Below are 26,735 nucleotides of genomic sequence, written 5' to 3'. Positions count from 1 at the left end.
CGCAGTATGGAGGCTAGATTTGATGAACTATCCGAAAGGGTGAGAAACACGGAGGCGAGTCAGGCGGAGATACTGAGAAGGTTGGATGCACTGATAAACATCAGAACGGCAGGACAATTTAACACCGAAGGAACGGGTTCAACGGGAACCAACGGTGGTACTGGGGGGAATATCTTAAATGCACAAGAAAGGAAGTTGGAGATTCCTGTTTTTTCCGGAGAAGATGTCTTCGGATGGCTGAATAAGGTGGAGCGATACTTCCGAGTAAACGGATTAACTGATGAGGAGAAGTTACCAGCGGTATTATTGGTGATGGAAGGAGAAGCTTTAAATTGGTTCCAGTGGTGGGAAATTAATTCCCCCAACGCAAACTGGGCAAGTTTCAGGACAGACGTCTTAAGCCGATTTCAACCGGAGATGGAGGATAATCCTTATCGTGCTCTGTTCACGCTGAAACAAGTTGGGAGCGTGGCTGAATACATGGTAGCTTTTGAGAAAATAGTAAGTCACTTGAGGTTCGAAGATGAAGAAGTGCTTCGAGGGGCGTGGCTCAACGGCTTAGCTGATAGTCTTCGAGAAGAGTTGCTCATGCATCCCATGAACAGACTCTCTGAGATGATGAAGCTCGCCACGAAGATAGAACGGAGAAACCAGGCGTGGGTTGCTAAGGGAATTGGACGAGTGGGCTTGAGTAATGGAATTGGGGCTAGTAGATGGGCCCAAACCACCAGGAGCGGATCGGGTTATGGATCGACCCGTTTTTCCAATTCGGGTCAGCCCAACTTAAGCGGCCCAAGGACACCTGTGATAGAAGCCTCTACACACTCTGCCACTACGAAAGCAAACTCCAATACGCAAAGCTTTCACCACGGAAGCCCTACCCAGATGGAAAGCCAAGCAAGCTTAGGCGGGCGGAGTTTTGGCCGGCGATTACCCCAGGCGGTGATGCAAGAGAGATCGCGGTTAGGTCTCTGTTTCAAGTGTGAGGAGCGATGGAATCCAACCCATCGATGCAAGGTGCGACAGCTACAGGTGCTCATCGTAGACGAAGAAGGAGATGAAGGGAACGAGTTAGAAGGGGGAGCTGAGGTCATAATCGCGGCAGAACAGCAGGAAGGAGAGGAGGCTCTCCAAATATCCATGCACAGTCTTTTGGGGCTATCCTCAAACCAAACATTGAAGCTGTGGGGAACGGTTGGGGGCGAATCAGTGGTGACCTTGATTGATTGTGGGGCTTCGCACAACTTCGTCAGCAAAAGCGTGGCGGATAGGTTGGGGCTGAAGGTTGATAATACACCCCGATTTTGGGTTGAGGTTGGCGACGGTCATAGGGTGTCTTGCCAAGGTGTGTGTAGACAGTTACCCTTGGAGTTACAGGGACATCAGATTCGACAAGATCTACATCTGTTTGAATTGGGAGGAGCGGATGTGGTATTAGGGTTGGAATGGCTAACGGGTCTGGGAGAAATCAAGGCTAACTTCAAAGATATGACCTTGAAATTTGAACAAGGAGGTAAGGAGGTGTTACTCCGAGGGGATCCCTCTCTGTCTAGGGCTGTGGCATCTATGAAGTCTATAGTGAAGGCATTATATGATGGAGGCGATGGATTTCTCGTGGAACAGAGGCCCTATCAGAACAATGAAGAAGCAGTGACTTGGCCAGAGTTGAATGAGTTGCTGGAAGAATTCGCGGATCTTTTTCGTGAACCCAAGGGACTACCTCCAGAGAGAACGCAGGACCATGCAATCACACTGAAACCAGGTAGCCAAGTACCTAACAATCGTCCATACAGGTATCCTCCTCATAAAAAATCGGAGATAGAAAAATTAGTTTCTGAGTTGCTGGACAATGGGTGGATAAGGCATAGTGTGAGCCCATATGCTAGTCCTGTAATATTAGTAAAAAAAAAAAGATGGTAGTTGGCTTGTGTGTGTTGATTATAGGGCATTAAACAAGTACATTGTGCCCGATAAATTTCCTATGCCTGTGATTGAAGAGTTACTGGATGAGTTAGGAGGGGCTAAGATTTTTTCCAAGCTTGACTTAAAATCTGGGTTTAACCAGATTAGGATGAGGGAGGAGGATATCCCTAAAACAGCTTTTAGGACCCATGAGGGTCATTATGAGTATTTGGTGATGCCGTTTGGTCTCACCAATGCTCCATCAACCTTCCAGGCTCTCATGAATGAAGTGCTACGGCCATTCCTTAGGAAATTTTCTTTGGTATTTTTTGATGATATCTTGATATATAGTCAGGATGAACAGGAGCATATAATACATCTTGCGAAGGTGCTGGAGGCACTTAGACAGCACCAGCTGGTGGCGAATAAAAAAAAATGTGTGTTTGGACAGCGGCAGGTGGAGTACCTGGGCCATATAATTACAAGAGAAGGAGTTATGGCTGACCCCCGGAAAGTAGAAGCTATGGAAAAGTGGCCAGTACCCTCCAATATCAAGGGGTTGAGGGGGGTTTTTAGGTCTTACTGGTTACTACAGGAAGTTTGTAAAGGATTATGGGAAGTTTGTAAAGGATTATGGGAAGATTGCAAGACCATTGACTGAGTTGTTGAAAAAAGATAATTTCAAGTGGGGCCCAGATGCACAAGAAGCCTTTGACAGATTAAAAAAGGCAATGATTTCAGTTCCAGTGTTAGCTTTACCTAATTTTCACAAGCAATTTATGGTTGTAACAGATGCCTTTGGTAAGGGAATATGGGCTGTCTTGATGCAAGAAAATAGACCAGTTGCATTCCTAAGCCAAGGTTTTTCTCAGAGAGCTATGAGCAAATCTGTCTATGAAAAAGAGTTGATGGCAATTGTTTTTTCCATCCAAAAATGGAGACATTATTTAATGGGTAGTCACTTTGTGGTGAAAACTGACCAGAAGAGTTTAAAGTTCCTCAATGATCAAAAGAATTTAAATGCAGAACAGCAGAAGTGGGCCTCCAAGTTGCTGGGTTACGATTTTGAAATTCAATACCAGCCGGGGAAGGAGAACAAGGTGGCGGATGCCCTTTCCAGGCAAATGCAATTTTCTGCTATCTCACAGGTTGGTTTGGCACATTTCAATGATCTGGATGATGAAATAAGGGCTGACCCAGTAATGCGCACTATACTGCAAGATCTCCTACTCGATCCTGTTTCACATAATGGGTTTGCTTTGTGTGGAGGGAGGCTACTGTATCAGAACAGATTGGTCCTTCCAAAACAGTCCCATTTAATTCCTTTGATACTTCGGGAATTTCATGATTCACAGGTGGGAGGACACTCAGGAGCTTTCAGGACTTACAAACGCATTGCTGGAGTGGTGTACTGGCAGGGAATGATGAAGGAGATTAAGGATCATGTGGCTGCTTGTCATTTATGCCAACAACACAAAATTCAGAATCTATCACCTGCGGGGTTGTTGCAGCCTTTGCCCTTACCTACACAAGTGTGGGCTGATGTGTCAATGGATTTCATTGGTGGCCTACCCAAGGCGTTTGGGGTGGACACTATATTTGTAGTAGTTGACAGAATGACCAAGTATGCTCACTTCACGGCTGTCTGTCACCCTTATTCAGCTAAAGACATTGCATCAGTCTTTATTCGTGAAGTAGTACGGTTACATGGGTTCCCTAAAACCATTGTGTCTGATCGTGACAGGATCTTTCTTAGCACATTTTGGTCTGAGTTGTTTAAAATGGTTGGCTCCAAGTTACAATACTCCACTGCATATCACCCCCAATCTAATGGGCAAACGGAAGTGGTCAATCGTTGCTTAGAGTCATATCTAAGGTGTTTTTGTAGCCCAAAACCGAAACAATGGCCCAAGTGGTTGCCTTGGGATGAATATTGGTTCAACACTACATACAAGGATTCAACCGGCATGACACCATTCAAGGCCTTATATGGTTGTGAGCCACCTACTCTGTTCAGGGACAGCAACCAGAATTGTGTGGTTGAAGATGTTTCAACAATGTTGCAAGAAAGGGATGTGGTTCTAAAGGAGTCGCATGACCACTTGGTGATAGCCCAAAATCGTATGCGGGTTCAAGCCAATAAGCAGAGGAGGGAATTGGTTTTTGAAGTGGGTGACATGGTATATTTAAAACTCCAACCTTATAGGTTAAAGACATTGGCACACAAGATTAATGAAAAGTTGAGTCCGCGGTTTTATGGCCCTTACAAAATTGTTGCTCGAGTTGGCGAAGTGGCTTACAAGCTAGATCTTCCTCTTGATTGCAAAGTACATCCAGTGTTCCATGTTTCTTTATTGAAAAAAGCTATCTCACCTGCAACAGTGACCCAGCCTTTACCAGCTATTATATCTGCTGAATGGGAATTACAATATGAGCCAGAGGACGTTTTACAGTGGAGGTACAACTCTCATGGAAATCTGGAAGTGTTGATTAAATGGAAACACTTACCTTCTTTTGAAAACACATGGGAAGAATTTTTCATGATTAATAATCAATTTCCATTGTTCCACCTTGAGGACAAGGTGGTTAAATTGGGGGGGGGGGGGAGTATTGATACGTTTGTGGGCAGGGGCAAATTTAGGAAGGTGTACAAAAGAAGGCAGAAACAACATGAAGGGATCCTGAATGATGAGAATGATGAGTCAGCAACATTGAGCACATTTAGTGGGAAGGCTGCTGACGTGGATAGTGGGGTGCGTCAGGTGCATCAGGTGGACAGTAACCAAATGTAAGGAAGGGAGGTCACGCTTCCAGCAAAAAGGTGTTATTACAATTACTGAGTTTGTTACATATAGGGGTAGGGAGCGTGTGAATAGTATCTTTTGGAATTTGGAAGTTGGGCATCCTTTTAGGGTGAATTGGGAGAGAACCAGACCTCTCTAACTGTTCTGGGTAGTACATCATTTAGCAGCTATTTCTTATTGTGAATTGTTTCACATTGTCATTACGTATTTCTCATACTTGTAATTTTGCTTTCAATTACTTGTAACTTCACAGTTGGAGAATATTAATGATATAGTTGTTGATTTAGAGGTTGAGTTAATAACACATTTACAAATTCCATCAGTTTTCATTCTATTAATCTCTGATACCTATCACAACCCCAAGTTATTGTTTTTATTATTCTTTCTTTCTGATTTGCAAAACCCAATTTTTGTTGTAACAATTGAGCACGAAGGAAACCAATGTTGTGTGTGTTGATTGTTGTTGTTACTGGGAACTGTGTGTATCCTAACAATGCTGAACATCTTTTAGCCACCTTCACACAAGGAACAATTACAATGATATCATGTATTGGACAGTTTATTTGGTGGTTGGATCCCACTATTTTGTCATGATTTTCGCTTTCTTCATCAATCTAAACGGAATTAAAGTTCTCACGATTACATGGCTAGCTTCTTCTTCAACACCCCTTTGTGATTATGACATCAGCAGACAGGTGAGGATCTTTGGTTCCGTGGTAGCGTAGAGCCCATATCATTATTCGACCCCACCGTCTAACTTAAGAAGATTATGTGAGCAATTTAAAACGTGAACGTCTATATACATTTTGAAGTCGGTAATAGGAGCTGAATGTTGAACCTCGTTTGCCTTTCAGTCATAAACTTGATTATGATGGGTTTGGTGTAGCTCAAGGTGGAGAGGTTCGGTGCTTGAATAACTGTAAGAACAAACTAATTAACCCTGAGCTGCAATAGGGCCATTGGGTTTGAAATGTTTGTGGTTTGATGCAATATGCCTTGCAACTTCTATTTTCATGTCTATTTTTTTAGTGTTAAGGACTAAATAGGGCTTCGATAAATTTGTTAGTGACCAAATAGCCTTCGATCCTAAGGTCAGTTGTCCAAAGCTCAGAGAAGACATAAAACGACATCGTATTACTTCCACAGTGGCATACTTAACGGTGACTCAGCAATCCACATGTGCTCCGTTAGTTGGGCCGTCAAATGCCAACTAACGAAAGGACAAACGTGACCCTTTTTTTTTCAAATATTAGGGACTAAAATGAGCCTTTTTTATTGTTCGGACTAAAATGTGCCTCGTGAAAATTGTCAGGGACAAAAATTGGTATTTACTCTAAATTATATAATCATCAATTTAATTTAATTTAAAAAAAAGACAACTAATTACAATTTTTTTTAAAAAAAAATCGACTCGTGGTCTATTTGAAATTCAAAACAAAAAAAGGATTAATATGAGTCTATTTTAAATTTCAGAAAGACCGTGATTTTGACTATCTGGGTCTATTTTAAATTTCAAAGGAACCATAAGTCAATTTTTCTTTCTAAGAGATTAAAATGAACCCTTGTAATTTTTTTTGAGCACTCCAAAGATACTTTACTAAAAATTAAAATATTATTATTTAAATAAAACTACAAAAACATAATATTTTAGAATTAATTTATGAATTTATAGCAACCAGTCACACCCAAATAAGGCATATTAGGTTGCTTGGTCGCACCCAATCTGTGCATTTTTTTTATTCCACATATTTTTTGAGATCTATGTACTACCAAATTCCCAAAGGGGATTGAGTCAAAAAAATTCCCTTGTGCCCAATTTGGCACATTTTATCTTTACAAATGTGAATGATGTTATTTAAGTTGAACTTTTGAAGTTTGAGTTGGAGTTCTGTATCCCACAAATACGGTTTGAATTTGCAACAATGATGTCATAACCACAAGAGCGTTTAAACCCAGAAGTCCCTAAACCAACAGGATGAGCTATAACATGTGCCATCAATTTTTTGGCCTAGTTTTACCATTTCCATATCTCCTCAATAGTAGTACTTTATTATCTCTTCATCTCTTTCACAAGAACTTCATCATCTGTGTCCATTACCTGTTACAATGATTCCACCAACTTCCATTAACCCGAGCCAACAATTTGCCACTCATTTTTTGCCATTGATAGTCTCTGAACTAACTGTTTTTTCAGCAACAAGATCAGTACTTTAAGGATTTTCGTAAGAAAAAAATTGTTGTTGTTTTCATTTGTTGCCTATGCATGTTGTTGGAGAGGAAACCACTATGATGATTAGAAACATTTCCAACAAATAAATGTATGTTGTCTTTTTTTTTTTTGGAAACTTTTGGGAGATAAAATGCTCTTGTGGTGGCATCATTGTTGCAAATTCGAAAAAAATTGAATATTTGTTACCAAATCTCCTTCAATGAGATATCATTGCATAAATCTCGAAAAGTTATGTGGAATCAAAAAAAGAATCACCTCATTCAAACAACCAAATCAAAAGTTATGGTCTTACGAGGTTTTATGGTAAAATTGTTGATTTCAATTGCCACGTGTCATCACCGAGTGAGTTGCGCCCAAATTGGGAGCGACTAAGAATCCAAATATGCCTTATTTGTGCATGACTAGTCACACCTATTTTAGGCATAACTTGTTGTTATAGATCTGTAAAATAGTTCCAAATTGATATGTTTTTGTAATTTCTTACTTAAATAATAATATTTTAATTTTTTTGCCGTTAATTGACTTCTATTAAAGAACGAGCGGTGTGGTGACAAAAAAATTTAAATATTATTTTTTAATAAAAAATCACAAAACATTACATTTCTGAATCTTTTTAAAATATGTAACAACCAATCACTTCTAAAATAGAGTGAGACCGGTCACACTAAAAAATAGACGCATTATTTTGGGCGTGACTCGACCCTTTTTTTTCAATTCCTAAATTTTTTTGTTGTACAAAAAATGATTTCAACAAAATTATGATAGTTCAGTTGGTGCAATGGAACAGAGTAAATAGGGGTAAAAGTATGTGTTCGATACTCTTCAATACTATCTTTGGGAGAGTTTAAAGTCATAATCATGTATTCGTCTTGAATATAATTACTTCCTGTGAAGAATAAGTTTATAAAAAAAAATGATTTAAACGCACAAAATGGTACTATGTTATAATGTGATTGTGATCTTTCTATTTTATGGGATTTAAAAAGTGTCACTCCCAGGCACCCCATGTGCTGCCTCATACTGCTATCTCCAATGTCATACTTACTCGTATATGTCTACTATTTATGTTTTTTTTTTTGGTAGACACTATTTATGTTCTTTGAATTTGTGTATGTCAGCGGTCCAGAAGGAGACCGTGGCGGAAAATCACCACCAATGGGCTAAGCTACACCAATCGTAGCAAGTGAGTCTGACATCACCATCTCAACCTAAAACCTTAAGTCATTGGGTTCACTAGTCCTTCCACTTATATACTCTTCACTTAGCTCATTACCAACTAATGTAGGACTCATCACACTTGATTATCTCAACAATCTTCCCTCAAGTGTGAAACCCAACATTAATATGCTAGCTAGTGTGAAACTCACCATTGATATGTTTGCCCTCAACTGAGTACCTAGGCCCAAAATACTCAACTCGCCTCCTAGCCAAAGACCAGGCTAGCTCGAGCACAACCCAACTCTAATACCCCTGTTAGGCGGGTCCAAGAGGAGCCCGTAGCAGGTGACCACCACCAATGAGTTAAGTGGATCAAATACATCAACTATAGCAAGTGAATTCGATATCATATCTCAACCCAAAACCTTAGGGCATTGGGTTCATGTGTCCGTCCACTTATGTCAATTTCATTTAGCTCATTCCCAACTAATGTGAGACTCATCACACTTGAATAATCCAACAATCTCCTCCTCAAGTGTGAAACTCATCATCGGTTTACTCCCTTTCAATCGACGACATCATTGTAAAGCGAGTTCAAGAGAAAGCCAGTGGTGGGGGACACCACCAATGAGCTAAGCCACATCAACCGTAACAAGTAGATTCGACACCACATCTCAATCCAAAACCTTAAGACATTGGGTTCATGGATCCATCCACTTATATTCACTTCACTTAATCCATTATCAATCAATATGAGACTCATCCCACTTGAATAACCCAACACTGTATAAACATATAAATTTTGTTTATTTAGTTTATGGGGATTAATTTTCTCATTTTACGTGAGAAAATTTTCTTATGCTACACACTCAATACATAAGTGGGGTCCACAAAAAAGTGTGAAGACAAGAAAATGAAGATGGGACCCACCTTTAATTGTGTGTAACATGAAAAATTTTTCTCATGTAAAATAAGAAAAAAATTAACCTTTAGTTTATTTATGTCTATTATTCATGTTATATAAACAGTGCGTTACAGTACCTAATAAGAGAGGAAGCGTACACATGCTATTATTCCCTCTGGCGCGATAGCGCGATATGCAAAAAGAAAAAAGAAAAAGACAAACAGATAAAAACTAATAAATAAAAGTTAAATTCTGACCTATACTAAAAACTAAAGAACTAATACAAATAATTATAAAATAATAATAATAATCACATGATTTTAAAGTGAAATAAAAATTTAAACCAAAATATTTATAAGAATAAAATAAAAATGATATTTAAATTAAAAAAATTACAAGAACGAATAAAGTGAACGTGAAGAAAGTTTACCGAAAATAAAAATGAAGGAAATAAAAAAGTAAATATATTTTTTATATTGACAAAAACAGATAAGGACTTTTTAAAAAGAAGAAGCAAATAGTATATATATATATAGGATAATGTTATTATCAATGTTATTACCAGTTTGTTTCACCGTTAGATTGTTTATGTTAATTTAATAGTTACATTTATTTCTATCTTTGTATGGTTATAATTCTTCATATTTAATGTTTTTATATTAAATATGAGGAATCATAACTATACAAAAGTAAAAATAAATATAAAATATTATGTAGGGAGAAGAAAGAAGATTTTTAAAAAATTAAATCAGAACTGTTAGATCAATATTGTCGATCTAATGGTGAAACAAACTAATAATGATATTGATAATAACATTAATTGATATTAATAATATCCTATATATATATATATATATATATATATATATATATATGTTTAACCGATTGTAGTAACAAAGAAAAAAAAATTGGATACTAAACGTCATACGAAAACAAATTCACAAACCGAATGCATTTTTTTTATTTACTTAAATGTTTAAGCTTTATTAATACAAAAAAAAATTCTCGTTAAAAATTTAAGTAAATAAAAAAGGAAAAAATATTTATCACTTTAAATGACACAATTTTATATCATTTTTAATAAAATTATGTCGTTTTAGTGTATTTTTGGTATTGTTTTACATTTTTTTATAAAATTAAGAAAAAAAAAGTGGGGAAGAGAAAATGCAAAAACAACCAAAATGACATAAAATTATGTCATTTAAAATAATAAATATTTTCCTGAAAAATAATAGACATATAAGACCAAGTATGACATTGGAGATAGATGAACGAGACAACATATGGGGTGGGACACAATCACATTATTGCATAATACTATGGATTAGTATTTTATATCTTATATATAAATGATCATTTTATCTTATATATATATATAAAAATATATATGACTTATATTTTTTTTCTCTTCTCTTTATATGCTTCATGTGGGCCTCACGTACATTTACATATGTATATAAAATAATTTTATCTTTTATAAATTTATTTTCAATAATATAAAAAGTATTAATCCCTAGCATCATTATGTGCGTTGGAATATTTTTTGTACGCCAAAAACAAATTAGGATTCGAGAAAAGGGTCATTTGAGCGTGACTGGTCCCAACTTAGTATGGGCATGATCCAACTCTCAATGCGCCTATTTTTTGTGGCGTGACCGGTTTCAAATTTTGGGTTTGATTAGTTATTAAAGATTCCTAAATAGATTAAAAAAATAAACTATTTGTCATTTTAAATTACATAAAGTTATGTCATTTTAAGAGAGAGATAGACACAAGAAATTATTTTTTATTTAAAATTTAAATTAAAAAAACCCACCCACTTTTTTTCCCATGATTTCATTTTTTGTGTCTATCTCTCTCCTAAAATGACATAACTTATGTCATTTAAAAGGACAAACATCAAATCTTTAAAAAAATATAACGATTTCAAAAAAATTTATTATAAAAATAATATTTAAATTTTTTTGTGGAGGTGTGGGTAGTTTATCTGCGTAAAAGTCTGATGCGTCTTGTACAATCATTGAATGCGAATTTCTAATTAACCAGGTGGTTAGCATCGCGACTTTCACCGTAATATTATTTTATTTTATTTTATTTTTTTCGTCAAATTTAAATAAAAAGATGGCTATTAGTCCATACTTTTTGTTTTAAAAAAAACAACGAAAAATATTCTTCTTCTTATTGTAAATTACTCACTTCTCCCCACTTCTTCACTTCAAATAAAATATTAATTAATATATTAAAATAATTATCAATTATTATGTTAATAATTTTCAATCAATACTAATAATTAATTAATTATTAAATGAAAATTATTTGCAATAATGTATTAATAAAAATAAAATAGTATCGCTGGATCCGCTAATTACCCCTTGGAAAAATAATTTTCACTAAATCTATTTTACTAAATTTTAGCTAGTTTGTCCTTAGGTGTCAAACAGCCAGCGTTTGACACAAATGTTAGCTGAGCCTATTTTTATTTTATTTTTGGGAAAATTACATAAAACTACCCTATTATTAATGGGTTTTCAAAAAACCATCCTGCACTTTTAATTGCGACAATTAACCTCCCTCATCTATCACATTACAACAATTAAGCATACTTAGCAATTTTAAGACTAAAATATCCCTATTCTCTTCAATAGCCATTGTCGTCAGACACCACCTAACGTTTGCAATATTTTTGGTAAAATTTGAATACTGAAAAAATTGTTTTGTTGTTTAAGTAAAATCGGAGGATTGGGTCTATCGAGAATTTTTAAGGGAATGCATATATCATTTTGTGAAGAGGTGAAGATGTTTGTATCGGAATTAAGAACTCAGTTTAGCGAAAGGGGCATCATTGTGCCCAAGGCTAGAACCTAATAAACAAAATAAAGCTTTAATAAAAGAGGTACATGGTGAACCAGTCGTTAGGTATTGACGCGCCAGATGTATGCTATGTTTATGAAAGAATGATAGATCATTGCAAACAATAACATTACACTATGCAGTTACAGTAGTAGAATCAAATAGATGGAAGATGTACAACAAGAAAGCCCTCTAACTGATTTCATTTAGATACCTAAGTTCTTGGATTTTTCAAAGCTGAATTCAACTGAAGAAATTCATCTTCACAAAAAGTATAGGGATACTAAGGATTCCACTTCAAGAACATCAATACTTCAATTACGATAGACTCCAAATCAATAACTTAAGCAGAATGACATGCTGACATTTGATCAAGGAGAAGCAATATATAAAGCTTTGGCCAGGTTCACTTCTTCAATTAAGCAACATCCTTGCGTATTGGTAAAATTCGAATATTGAATTGTTACATGATGGATGATGGTTGGCGATGAAGAGACCATTAAAAAAATTGGGTGTTAGATTGAAATTAAGGGTATTTTTGTCTTTAAATTATGAAATATGATTAATTGCTGCATTACATTCTTATAGTTTAAGGGAGTTAATTATTTAAATTATAAGTGTAGGGTGGTATTTTAAAAACACACTAAAGTGTAAGGTGGTTTAATGTAAGTTAGCCTTTTTTTTATACATAGGTAAGCCTAATTTAAAGTAATGAATATAATATTTTAAAATTTAAATTTTTTAAATTAATTTAATGTTTTTTACATTATATTGATAATATTTATATTTATACTGCCTATATATAATTAATTTAACTGTTCAATATGTGATAATAACTTAATGATTATAAATTCTAAATTATAAATAATTTGAATATAATAATATATAATTTAATAATTGATATTTACTTATAACATTGTATCTTAAAAAAAGCTATATGATAAACTTTTTTTAAAAAAAAAAAAAAGGTTATATGATAAACAATTAATTGTGTGGTGTGTGTAGGGAAAGAAAAAAATCATGTGATCATCAATTGTTTGATAAATTAGATTTTACATCTGACTAGATGAATCACATTTATGGGTGTCCATATTGATTGTGTCAGGATTGACGAAGATCTAATTATTAGGGGTGGAATTCGCGGTTTGGTTTGATGTCTAATACATGAATAACATCAACCCCGAATACGACCTGATTAATTATTAGTGTGAAAATTTCCAATCCGAATACAATTATTAAAGTTTATTTTGCTGGTTAACACGACATGCGTCTTTGAATGCGACCGACAACGGTTCTCTCCTCCACGTTTCTTTTCCTTTTATAGACATTTCCAAATAGGCCTGGGTGTGTAGTAACGTATCTTCTTGGACTTCAGTTTCAGTTTCGTCTTACCCTTTTTGTTGCGCAATCCCTCCCTTTTTTTCTTCAAGCGCGCTTCAATGGAAGGTTTGTCTTCTATCAAGCCTCACTTTCAGACCCTCCCATCCTTATCTTCCAGACCCAGAACCTGGGTTCCTCCAACCCATGCGAATATTTATAGAAGAAACTTCTTTTTCACTTTTTCTGTTCGGGCACAGGTGACTTTTTTTTTATGAAGTTTATATCTTTTTGTCTCCTTGTATCCTATCTCCTTGTTTCTTAATCTGGGTCTCTTTCTCTCTTTCTTTTTGTAACCTTGTCGTCGTGAGGGTGGCTACAACCGGAACGGTGGCGGTGGAGGCTACGGAGGTGGTGGATATGGTGGAGGCGGTGGTCGAGTGTGATGGGATGCAACACAACTCAGATTTGGTGTCTTCGAAAGCACTGGAATGTGCTGCTCTGGAACAAGATGTGTTGCTTTGGAACAAAACAACTAAACAAGATTTGTAGCGAGAGGGAAACTTGGAGAGGGAGAAGTGCGTTGCAAGATAGTGAGATAGAGGAGAGAAGACAAGAGTGTTGGTTGTGCTGTTCTGCGGCACTAACGAACTGACAAAGGAAAAGAATAGTAACTCTAGTGTGTTTTGTTTTATTTTATGGGGTTTATATATTTATGTTAGTGGTAGAAAAAAAAAATTCAGTGGAGGGAGACAGGAATCAGAGAGAATTTTTACGTTTTATTGGTAGAAATTTCTTTTCTGCCAAAGCAGAAATGATAATCTCTTACAAAAATAACTTTTAAATTGGTTCATAAAAAGATGGATAAATAAGTAATTAGAAAATCGCGGATCAGTTACGGATTGACATTAGATATGATATGATTTTTTTTATCAATAATAACACGACACAAAAATAAAAATGGATTGACTGGAACACAAAAAATTCGTGTTAATGTCCGGATCGTGTCATACATTGTCACCCCAACACAGGTAAAGAATAAGAAAATGCAGGTATGGTTCATATACAACTACCATTTCAAAACATGGATCATCATCCATTTCTAACTTCTGTGTACCAACTAAACTTGATTTAAATCATTAAATGCACAACTTATATAACAATAATTTTGAGTTGTGAAAATATAGAGAAGTCTTGATAGTCAATATCTAACACTTGAAATCAATTTCTTTTAAGTTCTTGTTAATCTTAAAAGTATTTCTATTTTGCAGGGAAACTTACAAAAGCATGTGAAAGTAGATAACACCAGCGACCAGGATTTTAAAATAGAGATGGGGAACGAATCATATGCAATGAAAGGAGGAGAGGGTCCTCACAGCTATGCTCAAAACTCCAACTTTCAGGTATATTAATTGGCTATTATATATGCTGATAACACCTTGCTTCATGTTCATCTTATTCTTCTCACCAGTAACTTTAAGCATGGATAAAGATGGTGACAAAATGGCATGCACTCATCTGTATGCATCAATTTGCTAAATTGTATACAGTTATAGCTATGTAATGGTTTTTGCAGAGAGATATGATTGAGGTTCGTAAAAAGTTGATACGGGAGACAATAGCCAAATGCTTTGATCCCAGAGCCTATGCTGAACACACAAGCTCAATTTGTATAGCAGATATGGGTTGCTCTACAGGACCAAATACATTTCTTGCAATACAAATTATAATAGACGCAATAGAGCACCAATTCCAATCACATGGTCTTGCTGTTCAAAGTTTAGAACTCCAAGTTTTCTTTAATGACCAAGTCACAAATGACTTCAACACGCTCTTCAAAAATCTTCCACCGAATAGGAAGTATTTTGCAGCTGGTGTGCCTGGCTCTTTTCGTGGACGCTTATTTCCAAAAGAAACACTTCATTTGGTCCATTCTTCTTCATCTTTATGCTGGCTCTCTACAGTGCCCAAAGAAATTACAGACAGAACTTCTAGTGCATGGAACAAAGGGAGGATTCATTGTACAAATGCTCCCAAGGAGATTGCAGATGCCTATGCAACCCAATATAAATTGGACTTGGAAAATTTCCTCCATGCTAGAGAACAAGAACTTGTGGAAAATGGACTAATGATACTTCAAATTCCTGTAACATCAGACGTGGTTCTTGATTCAGAAGTAGACCCTAATAGAGTTTTTGAACTTTTGGGATCTTGCCTGGTGGACATGAGCAAAGGGGTAAGAAACCTATTGGCTTTTTCTGTCTTACATAGGTTATGAATGAAACTAATCAATGAATGACTTTTTCTATTTTTGCATGGGATTTTTTTTCTTGTTCCCCATTAATCAAGAAATTTTGATTATATAGGCTTTTGCATTGGAATTAGCATGTATGACCACAAAGATATCCAATGCTTTCCGAATCTGAAACTTGGATTATTCTACTTAACCTCATGGCTGGCTTTAATGCAGGGACTGATTAGTGAAGAAAAAGTGGACTCTTTCAATCTGCCTCTCATTTACTCACCTGTTAAGAGTGTGAAGGCAATTCTAGAGACAAATGGTAGTTTCAGTATGGAGTGGATAGAAACATTGGATATTAAAGATATTTTTGCAATCCCAAGTGCACATATTTTTGTTGCCATGTACAGAGCAGGGCTGGAAGAGTTAATTGAGAAGCATTTTGGTGGAGGAATTATTGATGAGCTTTTTGATCGCTGCACTGAGAAAGTTAAGGAATTTCCAGATATCATGAATTCAAAGAAGCTAAAATTAGTCATGTTGTATGCTCTTCTCAAGCGCAAGTGAAAAGCATAGGTAGCTAGGGCCTAGGGCCTACACGTTCTGGCTTCTTTTCAGTAATAATGTGTTGTTCATCAACCAATAAACTTATTTCAGTTTTAGAATTTTAATAAGCGGAAGAACACTCATGATATGTCCGGAGAGAACTATAAGACGTTGTTCCTTTAATTTTTAGTGGGACTATGCAAAATCAGTTACTCTATTTTAGTCTTTCAATAGAGATCTAGTAGTATCGCATTATTGATGACAGTTACTCTAGTAATTAGGATTTTGAGTAAAGTGCTTTTTGTGTCGGTTAATAAAAAATACGATTTTCATTTTAGTTTTTTATAAAAAAAAAATTTAATCTCGATGTATCTAAAAAATTCAAAGTACATTCATTTAGTTGAAATTGTGATTCCTCATAAATTCAGAAAGGACTCACATTAGTCCCTTAAAACGACTAAAAAGGTTCCATTTTAAATTTTATAAGAACCAGACGACTAGTTTTTTGTATAAGGGATTAAAATAAGTATCATATTTTTTGTTTTGGACAAATTTTTTTTTATTTTTTTTAGTTGCTAATTACTTGTTAAACGAAAATGATACATCGATAGCATTTTTTTGCACCACTAATAAGTAAATAACTGATGATAATATATTATATGGTGATGGGAAATGTGAACAAGATTGGTTGGTGTAGTACGCTTTCATATTTAAGTTGCTGGTTTATCACATGGCATCTTATGAAACCGCCTTAAAGTACAATATTTCCAATTTCACTTGCTTTCGATGCTACGTGACAGGTTTATCACATGGCATCATGTTTGTTAGGACGCATATATTATGAAACCGCCTTAAAGTACAATATTTTCAATTCTACTTGCTTTCGATGCTACATGACAATGTTACATGAATGAATATATATAGAGGTAGGATCTTTTGATATCAGTGTCAAATTTAAAATTTGACACCTCATATGAGAGCTATTAGATCAAAAAAGATCAATGATGTCATATGCTTACAAATTAGAGTCGTTGATCTTTTTTTATCTAATGGCTCTCATATGAGGTGTCAAAAGATCCTACTTCATATATATATATATATATATTAAGAAAATTATTTGTTATTTTAAATGATATAAAGTTATATTATTTTAAGATAGAGATAGACACAATAAAATATTTTTTATTTAAAATTTAAATTAAAAAAACTATCCACTTTTATTCCTTATGTCTATCTCTCGCTTAAAATAACATAACTTATGTCATTTAAAATGATAAACACCAAACTCATATATATTTTGGATAAATCACAATTTTCTCGCACAGAAGACGATTTATTTGAGTCAAAAATATTCATATTATAATAGGTTAACTTTTTCAAAGATGATGAAAATAATTTTGGTGCTACTAAATATGATAAAAATTAATACTTTTAAATTATCATTGTCTTTATATTTATTTTCACCCAAATCTCATATTTTTATATTTTGGCAAACGAATAGTTATTCCCGTTGTACCCGAAATGAGCTCCTAATTGATTTATGAGACATTAATACATCACATAGCATGAATTGATGCATTATAATAATAAAAAATATTTTTTTCATGCTGTTTGAGACAAATTATTCCATACAACCTAAGAAAAAGAAAAAAAAAGAGAATCTCACTATTTTTATGTGTGCTACATAAGATAACAAATTATCCAATACAACCTAAGAAAAATCCAACCCTATAATAATTGTTGACAATACACGCAGAACGTCCAATCAATTACATGTGTGAAAGCAAAACTTAGCGTACACCGCCAGTCCACACATGGACACTCCTTTTTTTCAATTTTGGAAAGTTTTTTTTTTTTTCCATTCTATACCTTTTTTGTATTTCTATTTCCATGTATGTCCTAATTTTTTTTAGCAAGATGTATATGCATCGGATAGCGCGAGTACACACATAGATACTCCTTTTTTCCAATTTTGGAAAGTTTTGTTTTCCATTCTACACTTTTTTTGCATTTATATTTTCATGTATTCCTAATTTTATTTTATTTTATTTATAATTTTGGGTTGTAGGATAACACTAAACCCGTATATCTTCACCCTGTTCCAATCAATAATGTGAAATTCAGTTGTGTACAGCATTAATCTAGCAATTTGTTTAGAAATTGTAGCACTTATTTTTTTGACCAGGACAATACTATACAAAAAAAAAAAAAAAAAACCTGCTCTCCGACCATTTCATTTTTCAATTATTCTGGTTCACCTAAGACAAAAAAGCCAGCGACCACTAAAGAATAGAGGAAGAGACTACAAGCGAAGAGGAAGGGAGAAGAAAGAAGCTTGCGATCTTGCAACCTTACTGTGTAGAGAAAATTAAAAACTCCTTTGAAGCTCTTTCTAGTTCTTGACACAATTTGTATGTAACCTATCTTGATTAATCTCATTCTCTAAATGAATTTGAATACTCCTTCTTGTGAGTTTAAAGAAAAGTACAATTTTTAATTGTCTAGGGCAATACTTCACGTCTGTGTTTGGATAGCTACCATGAATTTTTTTTAATTATTTTCTTGTGTGTGTTTCGGTCATGATGTTATTTTGATAATTTGATGCTGGGCGGAGATGGTATTGTTTGTTTGCAAATATTGTTTTGGAATGGAGTAATTCAATGCCTCGTTAGTTACAAATTAAATGCTTTTTTTATTTTCAATGTTGCGTTATCTCTACGTAGGCAGGGAATTCACATGATGTTTTGCTTGAATTTAAGTTGGCTAACTCATTTTCCTTCTTGCATCATGGTCTCGATGTGCATGCATGGTGGGTTGTAAGTTTAAGGTGTTAATAACGCATGTTACGTAAAGGTTTTTTGTGTTTCACGGATGCTGATACAAATTTTATAATATTTTTGTCTTGTTCCTAGTTCCTATTGATACAAGTTTTATAATATTATTTTTGTGTCTTGTTCCTAGTTGCTGTTTTTTTTTAAATAAAAGTTTAAGTGGGGTCAGACACCGGTATTCCACTAGGGTTGAGAATTTATGGGAGAAATTACATATCACCCACCAACAAAGTCCTCATATCGGCATGTTATAAAAAAAAAAAAAAAAAAAAGTCCTCATATCGATCAGCAGAGTTTGAACCCACGCCCTAGTTACTGTTTTACCTTCATGTTTTCCATTATATACATGTAATAGTCAGTGTGTCATCTTATAGATGTAAGGTTCCGATTCCTTCGATCTTTATTAGTAGTCATCATGTAATTATTAGTTTGTCATTATGAAATATAAAAATAATTATTTTTTTATTTAATCATCATCATATAATTATTTGTTTTGTTGTAATTTTTAAATATTAAAGTTACATTCTTAGCTTCTTATAAATATTAGAATTTATTTTTAATTTGTTATTTTTTATCATTAACTATTTATGGGTTTAATGTTTTTCGGTCACATTAACGTAAAAGTGAGGGAGTCTCATTAATATTTTCTCTTTCTTCTTTTTATTGTAGTATTTATTCATTTTTATGTGAATATAACAGAGAAAATTTTTCTGCAATAAAATTATAAATATTTTTCCCCATTATTTAAAGGATAAAATGAAATTCACGCAACCAGTTTAAGGTAATTAACAGCTTTATGATAGGTGTATTGTGGATGCTGTGGGGTTTATTCTCCACCCTTTCTCACACGAGGAATCCCAAACTTTGTTCAATCTCAAAGACTAATTTGCAAAAGACAAAAAAAGATTTTCTAATTTTTCCAATCAAAATTTTTAGTGGCAGCTCCATTTTCAGTACCTGCATTCCAGAAATGCTCATACGCAAATAACTAAGCCCGCAAAACATATCACAGGACGTTAGCACCAGAGTTTGAAACACATTTTAAATCAAGAATATAGTCATGAAACTTCTAATAGATTAGCATCATGAACCTTTTAATATAGTCATGAACCTCCATGAAAACCATCTAGATCAGCATCAACCTTTTAATAGATTTATCTAGAAACCGGATATGGAAGAATGAGCTAGGAGAGGATGACCCTAGAGCCTCCCATGTTGAGTATTTGTGGAGGATTTAACTATTTTATTGTGACTCTTCTCCAAATGTGTTGCCTTCTTGTATTATTTAGACTTTCTTGTGTTATAATATTTCAAAGCGATGAGGTTCACTTTTAAGGCTATTAATTGTTGAGATATATAGTCCCACATTGGTTGTGAGCAACTAATGTGGAGTTTATAAGGACTTGAACACTCCCACCCTCTGAGCTAGCTTTTGGGTGGTGTATCCTAAGATTTTTAACATGGTATCAGAGCTTGAGTGACTACAAGGTCACAAGTTCGATCCTCACCGCCCCCACTTGCTTGAGGGAGCGTGTTGAGATATATAGTCTCACATTGGTTGTATGAGCATCTAATGTCGCCTTTATAAGGCCTTGGGCACTCTCACCTTTTGAGCCACATTGGTTCTTTTCTAGCCTAAAGGGCTCTTGCGTGAGGGGACGTGTTGAGATATATAGTCTCACATTGGTTGTATGAGCAACTAATATGGAGTTTATAAGGACTTGGGCACTCCCACCTTTTGAGCTAGCTTTTGGAGTGGTGTATCCCAAGGTTCTTAATATTAATCAGTAACTTGTCATTGGTATTTTAAAACAGGAAACACCCTTATCAATTGCAAAGCATTCAATTGGCTCCGAGTTACCGAGGCTAGGCTCTAACAAAACCTCCTGTACCACTCACATTGTCCCGGGTGAAACTCCCTTACACATCCCTTCATATCTCCTTTCCTCTTTATATTTCCAACCAACTTCTTATTGATTGCATGTAGCATTCTACATAAGAATTCCAACAGATTTTGTTTTTCCCTCATTTGTATCTCTTTTCACTTAAAGTCGGGTTATGAGTAGAGCTTAAGAAATCTAGAGTCTAAGCAGCTTAGAGTAAGGATTTTTTGGTACCCATATATATTCTTCACTTTTAGTCATCAACCTTTTTGGTGTTGTTGCTGAGGTAAGTCTATATCTGAAAGAAAGAGTGCAAATACACTCCTCCTTCCCCCTTAAGGACAGTCTAAAAGGTTTGCCAGATACGCAAAGAGATTTATTCGTGCTGTGACACAGAGGAGATCAATTCGTGAAGAGTGTTCAAGCACAAAGAGATTCTTCACAGATCTGCGCTATAAGAGGGTTACGCTTTGTGTTGTCGCGAGACGATGATAATTAGACAAACATACAAATGTACTAGGTCCTAAATTGCTTCAACATAAATCCAATTATCAGTTATTGTCCAAAGAAATTCACTTTAGTGAGATATCATTAAAAAACATCTCCTAACAATTTAAATTTTTGAGTTAAAATAGTTCTTTAATATGATACCAGAGCCTGTTTGGCTATAAGGTCATGAAACAAGAAGGTAAAAGATAAGATATGTTATATTTACAAATTTTTACAAACTAAATTATGTATTTCGAGTAGTACACACTTAAGTGTTTGTATTCTCCGGAATACATAGTTAGTTTATAAGAGTTTGTAACAAAAAATTTATAAATATAACTCTGCTCAAAAGATTAATAAAAGTCATAACTATTTTCATTGATTTGTTTGTTAGTTTAAAATGAAAAAACCTTTAAAATCTCATAATGATTTGCCTGTGTTTTATATATTAAACTGTAGATACATGTAATCATGTATATGGCTTTGTTGATCCAAATTGTTGTACAAAAGCTGAAATTAAGATGGGAATAACATTTCTGCCTTGAAGGCAGAGAATTTCTATCTGCCACATAGAGAAATTTTAGTGGGTCACCATTTCTATTTTTCTCTTTCATTGATTTCTACTCTCTCTTGGTTTTCCTCTCTATGGCACATAGGAATTCTCTACTTTAAAGGCAAAGATGTTATTCCCAATTAAGATATAGTTAAAAAAATTTATTTAATTACTTTTAGGAAAAGGAAAGACCTTTGTTGCATGGAGGAAGAAAAATGCAGAATCATCAATAAAGGGTGCAGAAAGTGGGGCAAAACAGGTTGAAACTTGCTCGGTCCATTAACGATATTGGTACATAACAAGTTTCACTGATTTTTGCTGTACATCCTAAATTTCATTATATTATTTTTTTTATCTTTTCATTTCACAGAAATATTAATTAATGTTACAAATAAAAATTGTTATAAATAACATAATTATTATTATTTTAAAAATTAAATATTCGATTTATTTAATCAAATAATATTTCTTAACTAAAGAACTAAAGGAATGATTTTGATCCTGTGCAAGCATCAAACCGGTTAAGTCGAATTTAATTTGACTGGAATTCTCTGCGCATCAACAATTCAACATGACTCCAATATTATAGCATGACTAAGGACAGGATTGAGGTTTAATTATTTTGGTATTTAAATAAAATATATAAATTTAAATATTATGTATAGCTAAATTGGCATTTATATTCATTTTATAAAAGTGCAAAATATTTTACAATGTATATTTTAAAATACTTATATATACTGATATTACAGGACTGATAGGTAGTTAATACGCAATTTTTTTTATTTGTCATTCATTTAAAATAATTTTTTTTTAATATTCCTAAAATAAAAAATAGCAAGAAGATGTGAGAGGAATAATTTTGAATCATATAACTTTTTAAATGACTTAGGTAGGATGGTTATTTCATTAATAAATTGTAAATAGGGAAAAATTCAAAAAACCCCGGTGGTATTACTCTGAAGGAAAAAATATGTATCATTTTAAAAGATATAAAGTTATGTTATTTTAAGTGAGAGAAATAGATAAATCATGAAAGAAAGAGTGCGGGAATTTTTTTTTAAAAACGTGGGTCCCACCTCTTTGTGAGAGTGAAATGATGTAAGGTGTGTCATTTAAAATGACAGACCTTTTTTCCTACTTTGAATCACTTAACCCCATGTGATTTTTTATCCATACCCCTCCTTAAATACTGTTAGAAAATTAATTAAGTATAACTATTTTATCCTTTTAAGAAGAAAAAATAAAGTGATAAAAAATAGTAAAAAAAAATCAAATGTTTCAAAATAAAAAAAGAAAATAGAATAAGAAAAAAATAGAAGAAAAAACAAGATCAAATATATTAAAAATCACAACAGTGATAGAAAAGACTAAAATTTAAAAAATAAAAATAAAAATAGTCCAAAAGAAAAAATATATAGTGAAGACAAAAAAAACTAGAAGGGTAGAATATAATAGGGGTGGCAATTTGGGTTGACCCGCCTCGCCCCGCCACCAACCCGCCAAAAACGGGGCAGGGCGGGTTGACTTGCCAAAAAATATGGGTTGGAAAAATGAACCCACCCTGTTTTATGGTGGGTTGACGGGTCAACTCACCAACCCGTCAATTAAAAAAAATTAATTAAAATTTAAAAATAAATTATATTTTATGAATTTTTTTAATATTTTTTTTTTATTTCACACTTCTCTGTATTTTTTTAGTCTCAATCTTAAATGTATATTAATATTTGTCAAACATTCTTTAGAAATTTATATATAGATAACATTTGTCATAAATAAAATTGCTATTCTTTATTTTTTATAAGAAGTACTAAGATAAAAAAAAAATTATATATCACAAAAATTTAAGGACTAATGAAATACTACCTAATTGTAAAATATATATATATATATATATATATATATATATATATATATATATATATATATATACCCGACGAGTTGAACCCGTTTTGACCCACTTCTAGGCGGGGCGGGTTGAGGTGGGTTGGGGGGTTGAAAACCTCAACCCAACCCGTCCCGTTTTGACGGGTTGACCCGCCGGGCTCAACCCATATTGCACCTCTAGAATATAATAGAGAGAATAAAATAAATATTTTCTCCTCTATTTTTGTTTAGCCTTATATCACACCATCTATTAAAGATTTTCATAAAAAAATTAAAAAGAGAGAGAATAAAATAGAGATATATAAAGGCCAAACATATCAAAATAAAAAGAATAAATACACCAAGGAAAAAAATAGAAACAAAATAAAAGAAAATATTTTCGAAATTGATAACTGTGATTTTTTAAATATTTTTATCTTTTTTTTCTTCTATTTTTTTGTGTTTAATTTCTTTTTCATTTAGACTTTTTTTTTTAATTTTAGTCTTTTTTGTCACTGTTGTGATTTAATCTTATTTTTTTTTATTTTTAATACATTTATTTACTTTATTTAGACACATAACACATTTGATTTTTTTTGCTCTTTTTTATTTTGATATTTTATTAAGTGTTCTAAGTTTTCATAACATTTGGTCTTATTTTTTCTTTATCATTTTATTTTTTCTTTTAAGAAGAGTAAAATAGGTATACTTAATTAATTTAACAATATTAAAGAGGAGTGTAGATGACAAAATTACAGAGGGATAAATGATTAAAAAATAAATAAAGGTACAAGTAATTAAAATTCCCTTGTAAATATGCACATAGGCACACGTAGAGAAACAAATCAAATTTCGACATGGCAACCAACTCGTTGGAGTGAGAGGGAACAGTGATCAAAATGTCACTGTTCCCCAACTTTTTTCCCTAAATGTCACGCCAACAATATTAATTTCCAATATGCCACGTGGGCAAGTTCGTTACTTTAGGTATCGAACTTGGTGTCCACTAGAAAAGTGACACATCAGCAAACTGAGTTCGTTACAGTGCCCAAGGAACTTGTCCACGTGACATATTAAAAATTAACATTGTTAGCATTGCATTTAGAAAAAAAAAGTTAGGGAACAGTGACATTTTTGGCACTGTTCCGAGCAGAGGCAGTATCAATAAATGGGACCAGACATTAAATCAACAAGATACTCTTTTATAAACTATTGATTTGATTGGAGTTGAATTAGTTATAATTTGGTAAAATTTTATAAATATTACATAATATATTTAATAAATTAACACAAAATAATAAAAAAAAGTTAAGATAAAAAAAATATGTGATTAAACAAAAACCATACAACAAATGGCATATGAAATAGATTAAATAAATATTAATCATTATGTTATTTAATACTTGAAAGTCTATGCGTTGTTCACATTGAGTGAAATATCCAAGTGTAGAATATGTTGGACAAGCGGCTTCTTACACAGGACGCTTACTGAACACCTAGAGGGCAGGTGAATAGGTGTTCTAAAATTTTTCAAAAATATTTTGTTAGTAGATCCTTAAATTTGTAAAGTCTAGACAAAGTTGAACTAACAAGTTCAATCACAACACCAACACAATAAGACTAACAGTTATCAATTTATATTACTATTTGAATTCAGTAAACAATCACACAATTTTTCTTTAGTCCCTATATGCCCAAAATAATTTTTCAAAATGTTAAGAACAATATAGTAACTGAAAGCACACCTTAGCAATTTATAGAGTATAAACGCAGCAATGTAATTTTCTTAAACAAAACTGAAAATATTAATTCTCCTATAACACTTTTAATATGTCACCAGAAAACTGCTATAGCACTTTCAAACCAGAAATCAGTGTTACTTTAAGTCTCTAAAAAAATATTCAGAAATTAAATCAAAGAGACAAGAGACACGATATATTCTGGTTCACACCCACTAAGTCTAAGTAGGGTGCTACGTCCAAATTGAAGTTGTTGCAGATATTTTATTTATCACAAGTGTACCTGTTTTACAAACACGCGTCACACAAGCAATCAAACAAAATATCAAAAACCTTCATAGTGCCTACACTGCTTCAAGCTATGAGAATACTCTCAAGTCGAACCTACGGAGTTCACCGACTCCTCTCACATAAGACCTCCACTCTACCTAGTGGATTCTTGAGGCTCCAGGCCTTGAGACACACTCTCAAGCCAAGCACAAGGTCGTCAACCCACACAGTTGCACCCTCACACCTAGGACAGATTTACACACACGTGCACTTCACTTTAAACAAACAATACAATATCTCAGATTTATAACAGAAAATTTATCAACTTATTACAATGTCCTATCACACTTGATATATCAAATAAGGCGCAACAACAAGCTCCAAAATGGTTTAATGTATGCAGAAAATTTAGAGCACAAGTATATGTATTACAAACTTCAAATTTTCAGCAATAAGGAACTTGTAAGTTATACTATCAAGTACTAAATGATGGACAATTGAAATTTCTGATTTAAACAGAGACTATCACACTATATCCAGAAAAAACAGATTTGTAATTTCTCTCAAAATTTCACAAAAATTTCAGAATTAGTTCTAGCTAAATCACTTAATGATAAACCACACGGAATCTGAATTTTAAGCACAATATATCTCAATTAAAACAGAAAATTCAGATTTAATATTCCAACAATAAAATTTCTATAACAATTCAAGATTAGGCTTTTAAACAGTGAATCTCAAACAAAAATCTGAATTAACACAATGTATAACAAGGTGTAAAAGCAAATTCAGATTTGATATTTTTTTAATCAATCTTTCACAAAAATTAGAAACGCAAATCTTACATAAAGAACATCAAGATTTCTATTATATTCACTTAAAATCAAAACAGAGAAATCAGAATATTCACAATATATCAAAAAGAAAACTGAAAATCAAATCAACAATATCTAGAATCAAGAGTATACCAAAAGAATGCTCAAAATAAGGTTTAAGATATTACCACAATAGCTTTCAAGTTTTCAGCAAAGAGAAATGGAGAATGTAGTTAGGGTTCTTGAACTTTTGGTTCCAAGAATTTTGAATTAATTGCTTCAAAACCTTCAATCTTGTAGAAACATGAACAACACTTCAAATCAACCAAGCTTGATTTA

General features: G+C 33.5%; 1 protein-coding gene across 1 annotated transcript; it reads left to right on the top strand.

The window, feature by feature from the left end:
- The first annotated feature begins 6 nt into the window (after positions 1-6).
- Positions 7-21,605, top strand: LOC133308418 (uncharacterized). The gene is given in 8 exon segments (XM_061509030.1): positions 7-1,793; positions 1,945-2,436; positions 2,498-4,360; positions 4,544-4,664; positions 14,437-14,568; positions 14,742-15,401; positions 15,636-15,967; positions 21,506-21,605. Coding segments are annotated over 8 exon segments (5,487 nt in total).
- The last annotated feature ends 5,130 nt before the right edge of the window (positions 21,606-26,735 follow it).

This window comes from Gastrolobium bilobum, unplaced genomic scaffold (genome assembly GCF_033153095.1).
Source record: "Gastrolobium bilobum isolate Gb01-03AN ecotype WA unplaced genomic scaffold, APGP_CSIRO_Gbil_v1 utg8372, whole genome shotgun sequence".
In the NCBI taxonomy this organism is placed as follows: Eukaryota; Viridiplantae; Streptophyta; class Magnoliopsida; order Fabales; family Fabaceae; genus Gastrolobium; species Gastrolobium bilobum.
This window is presented reverse-complemented; position numbering and strand designations above follow the sequence as displayed.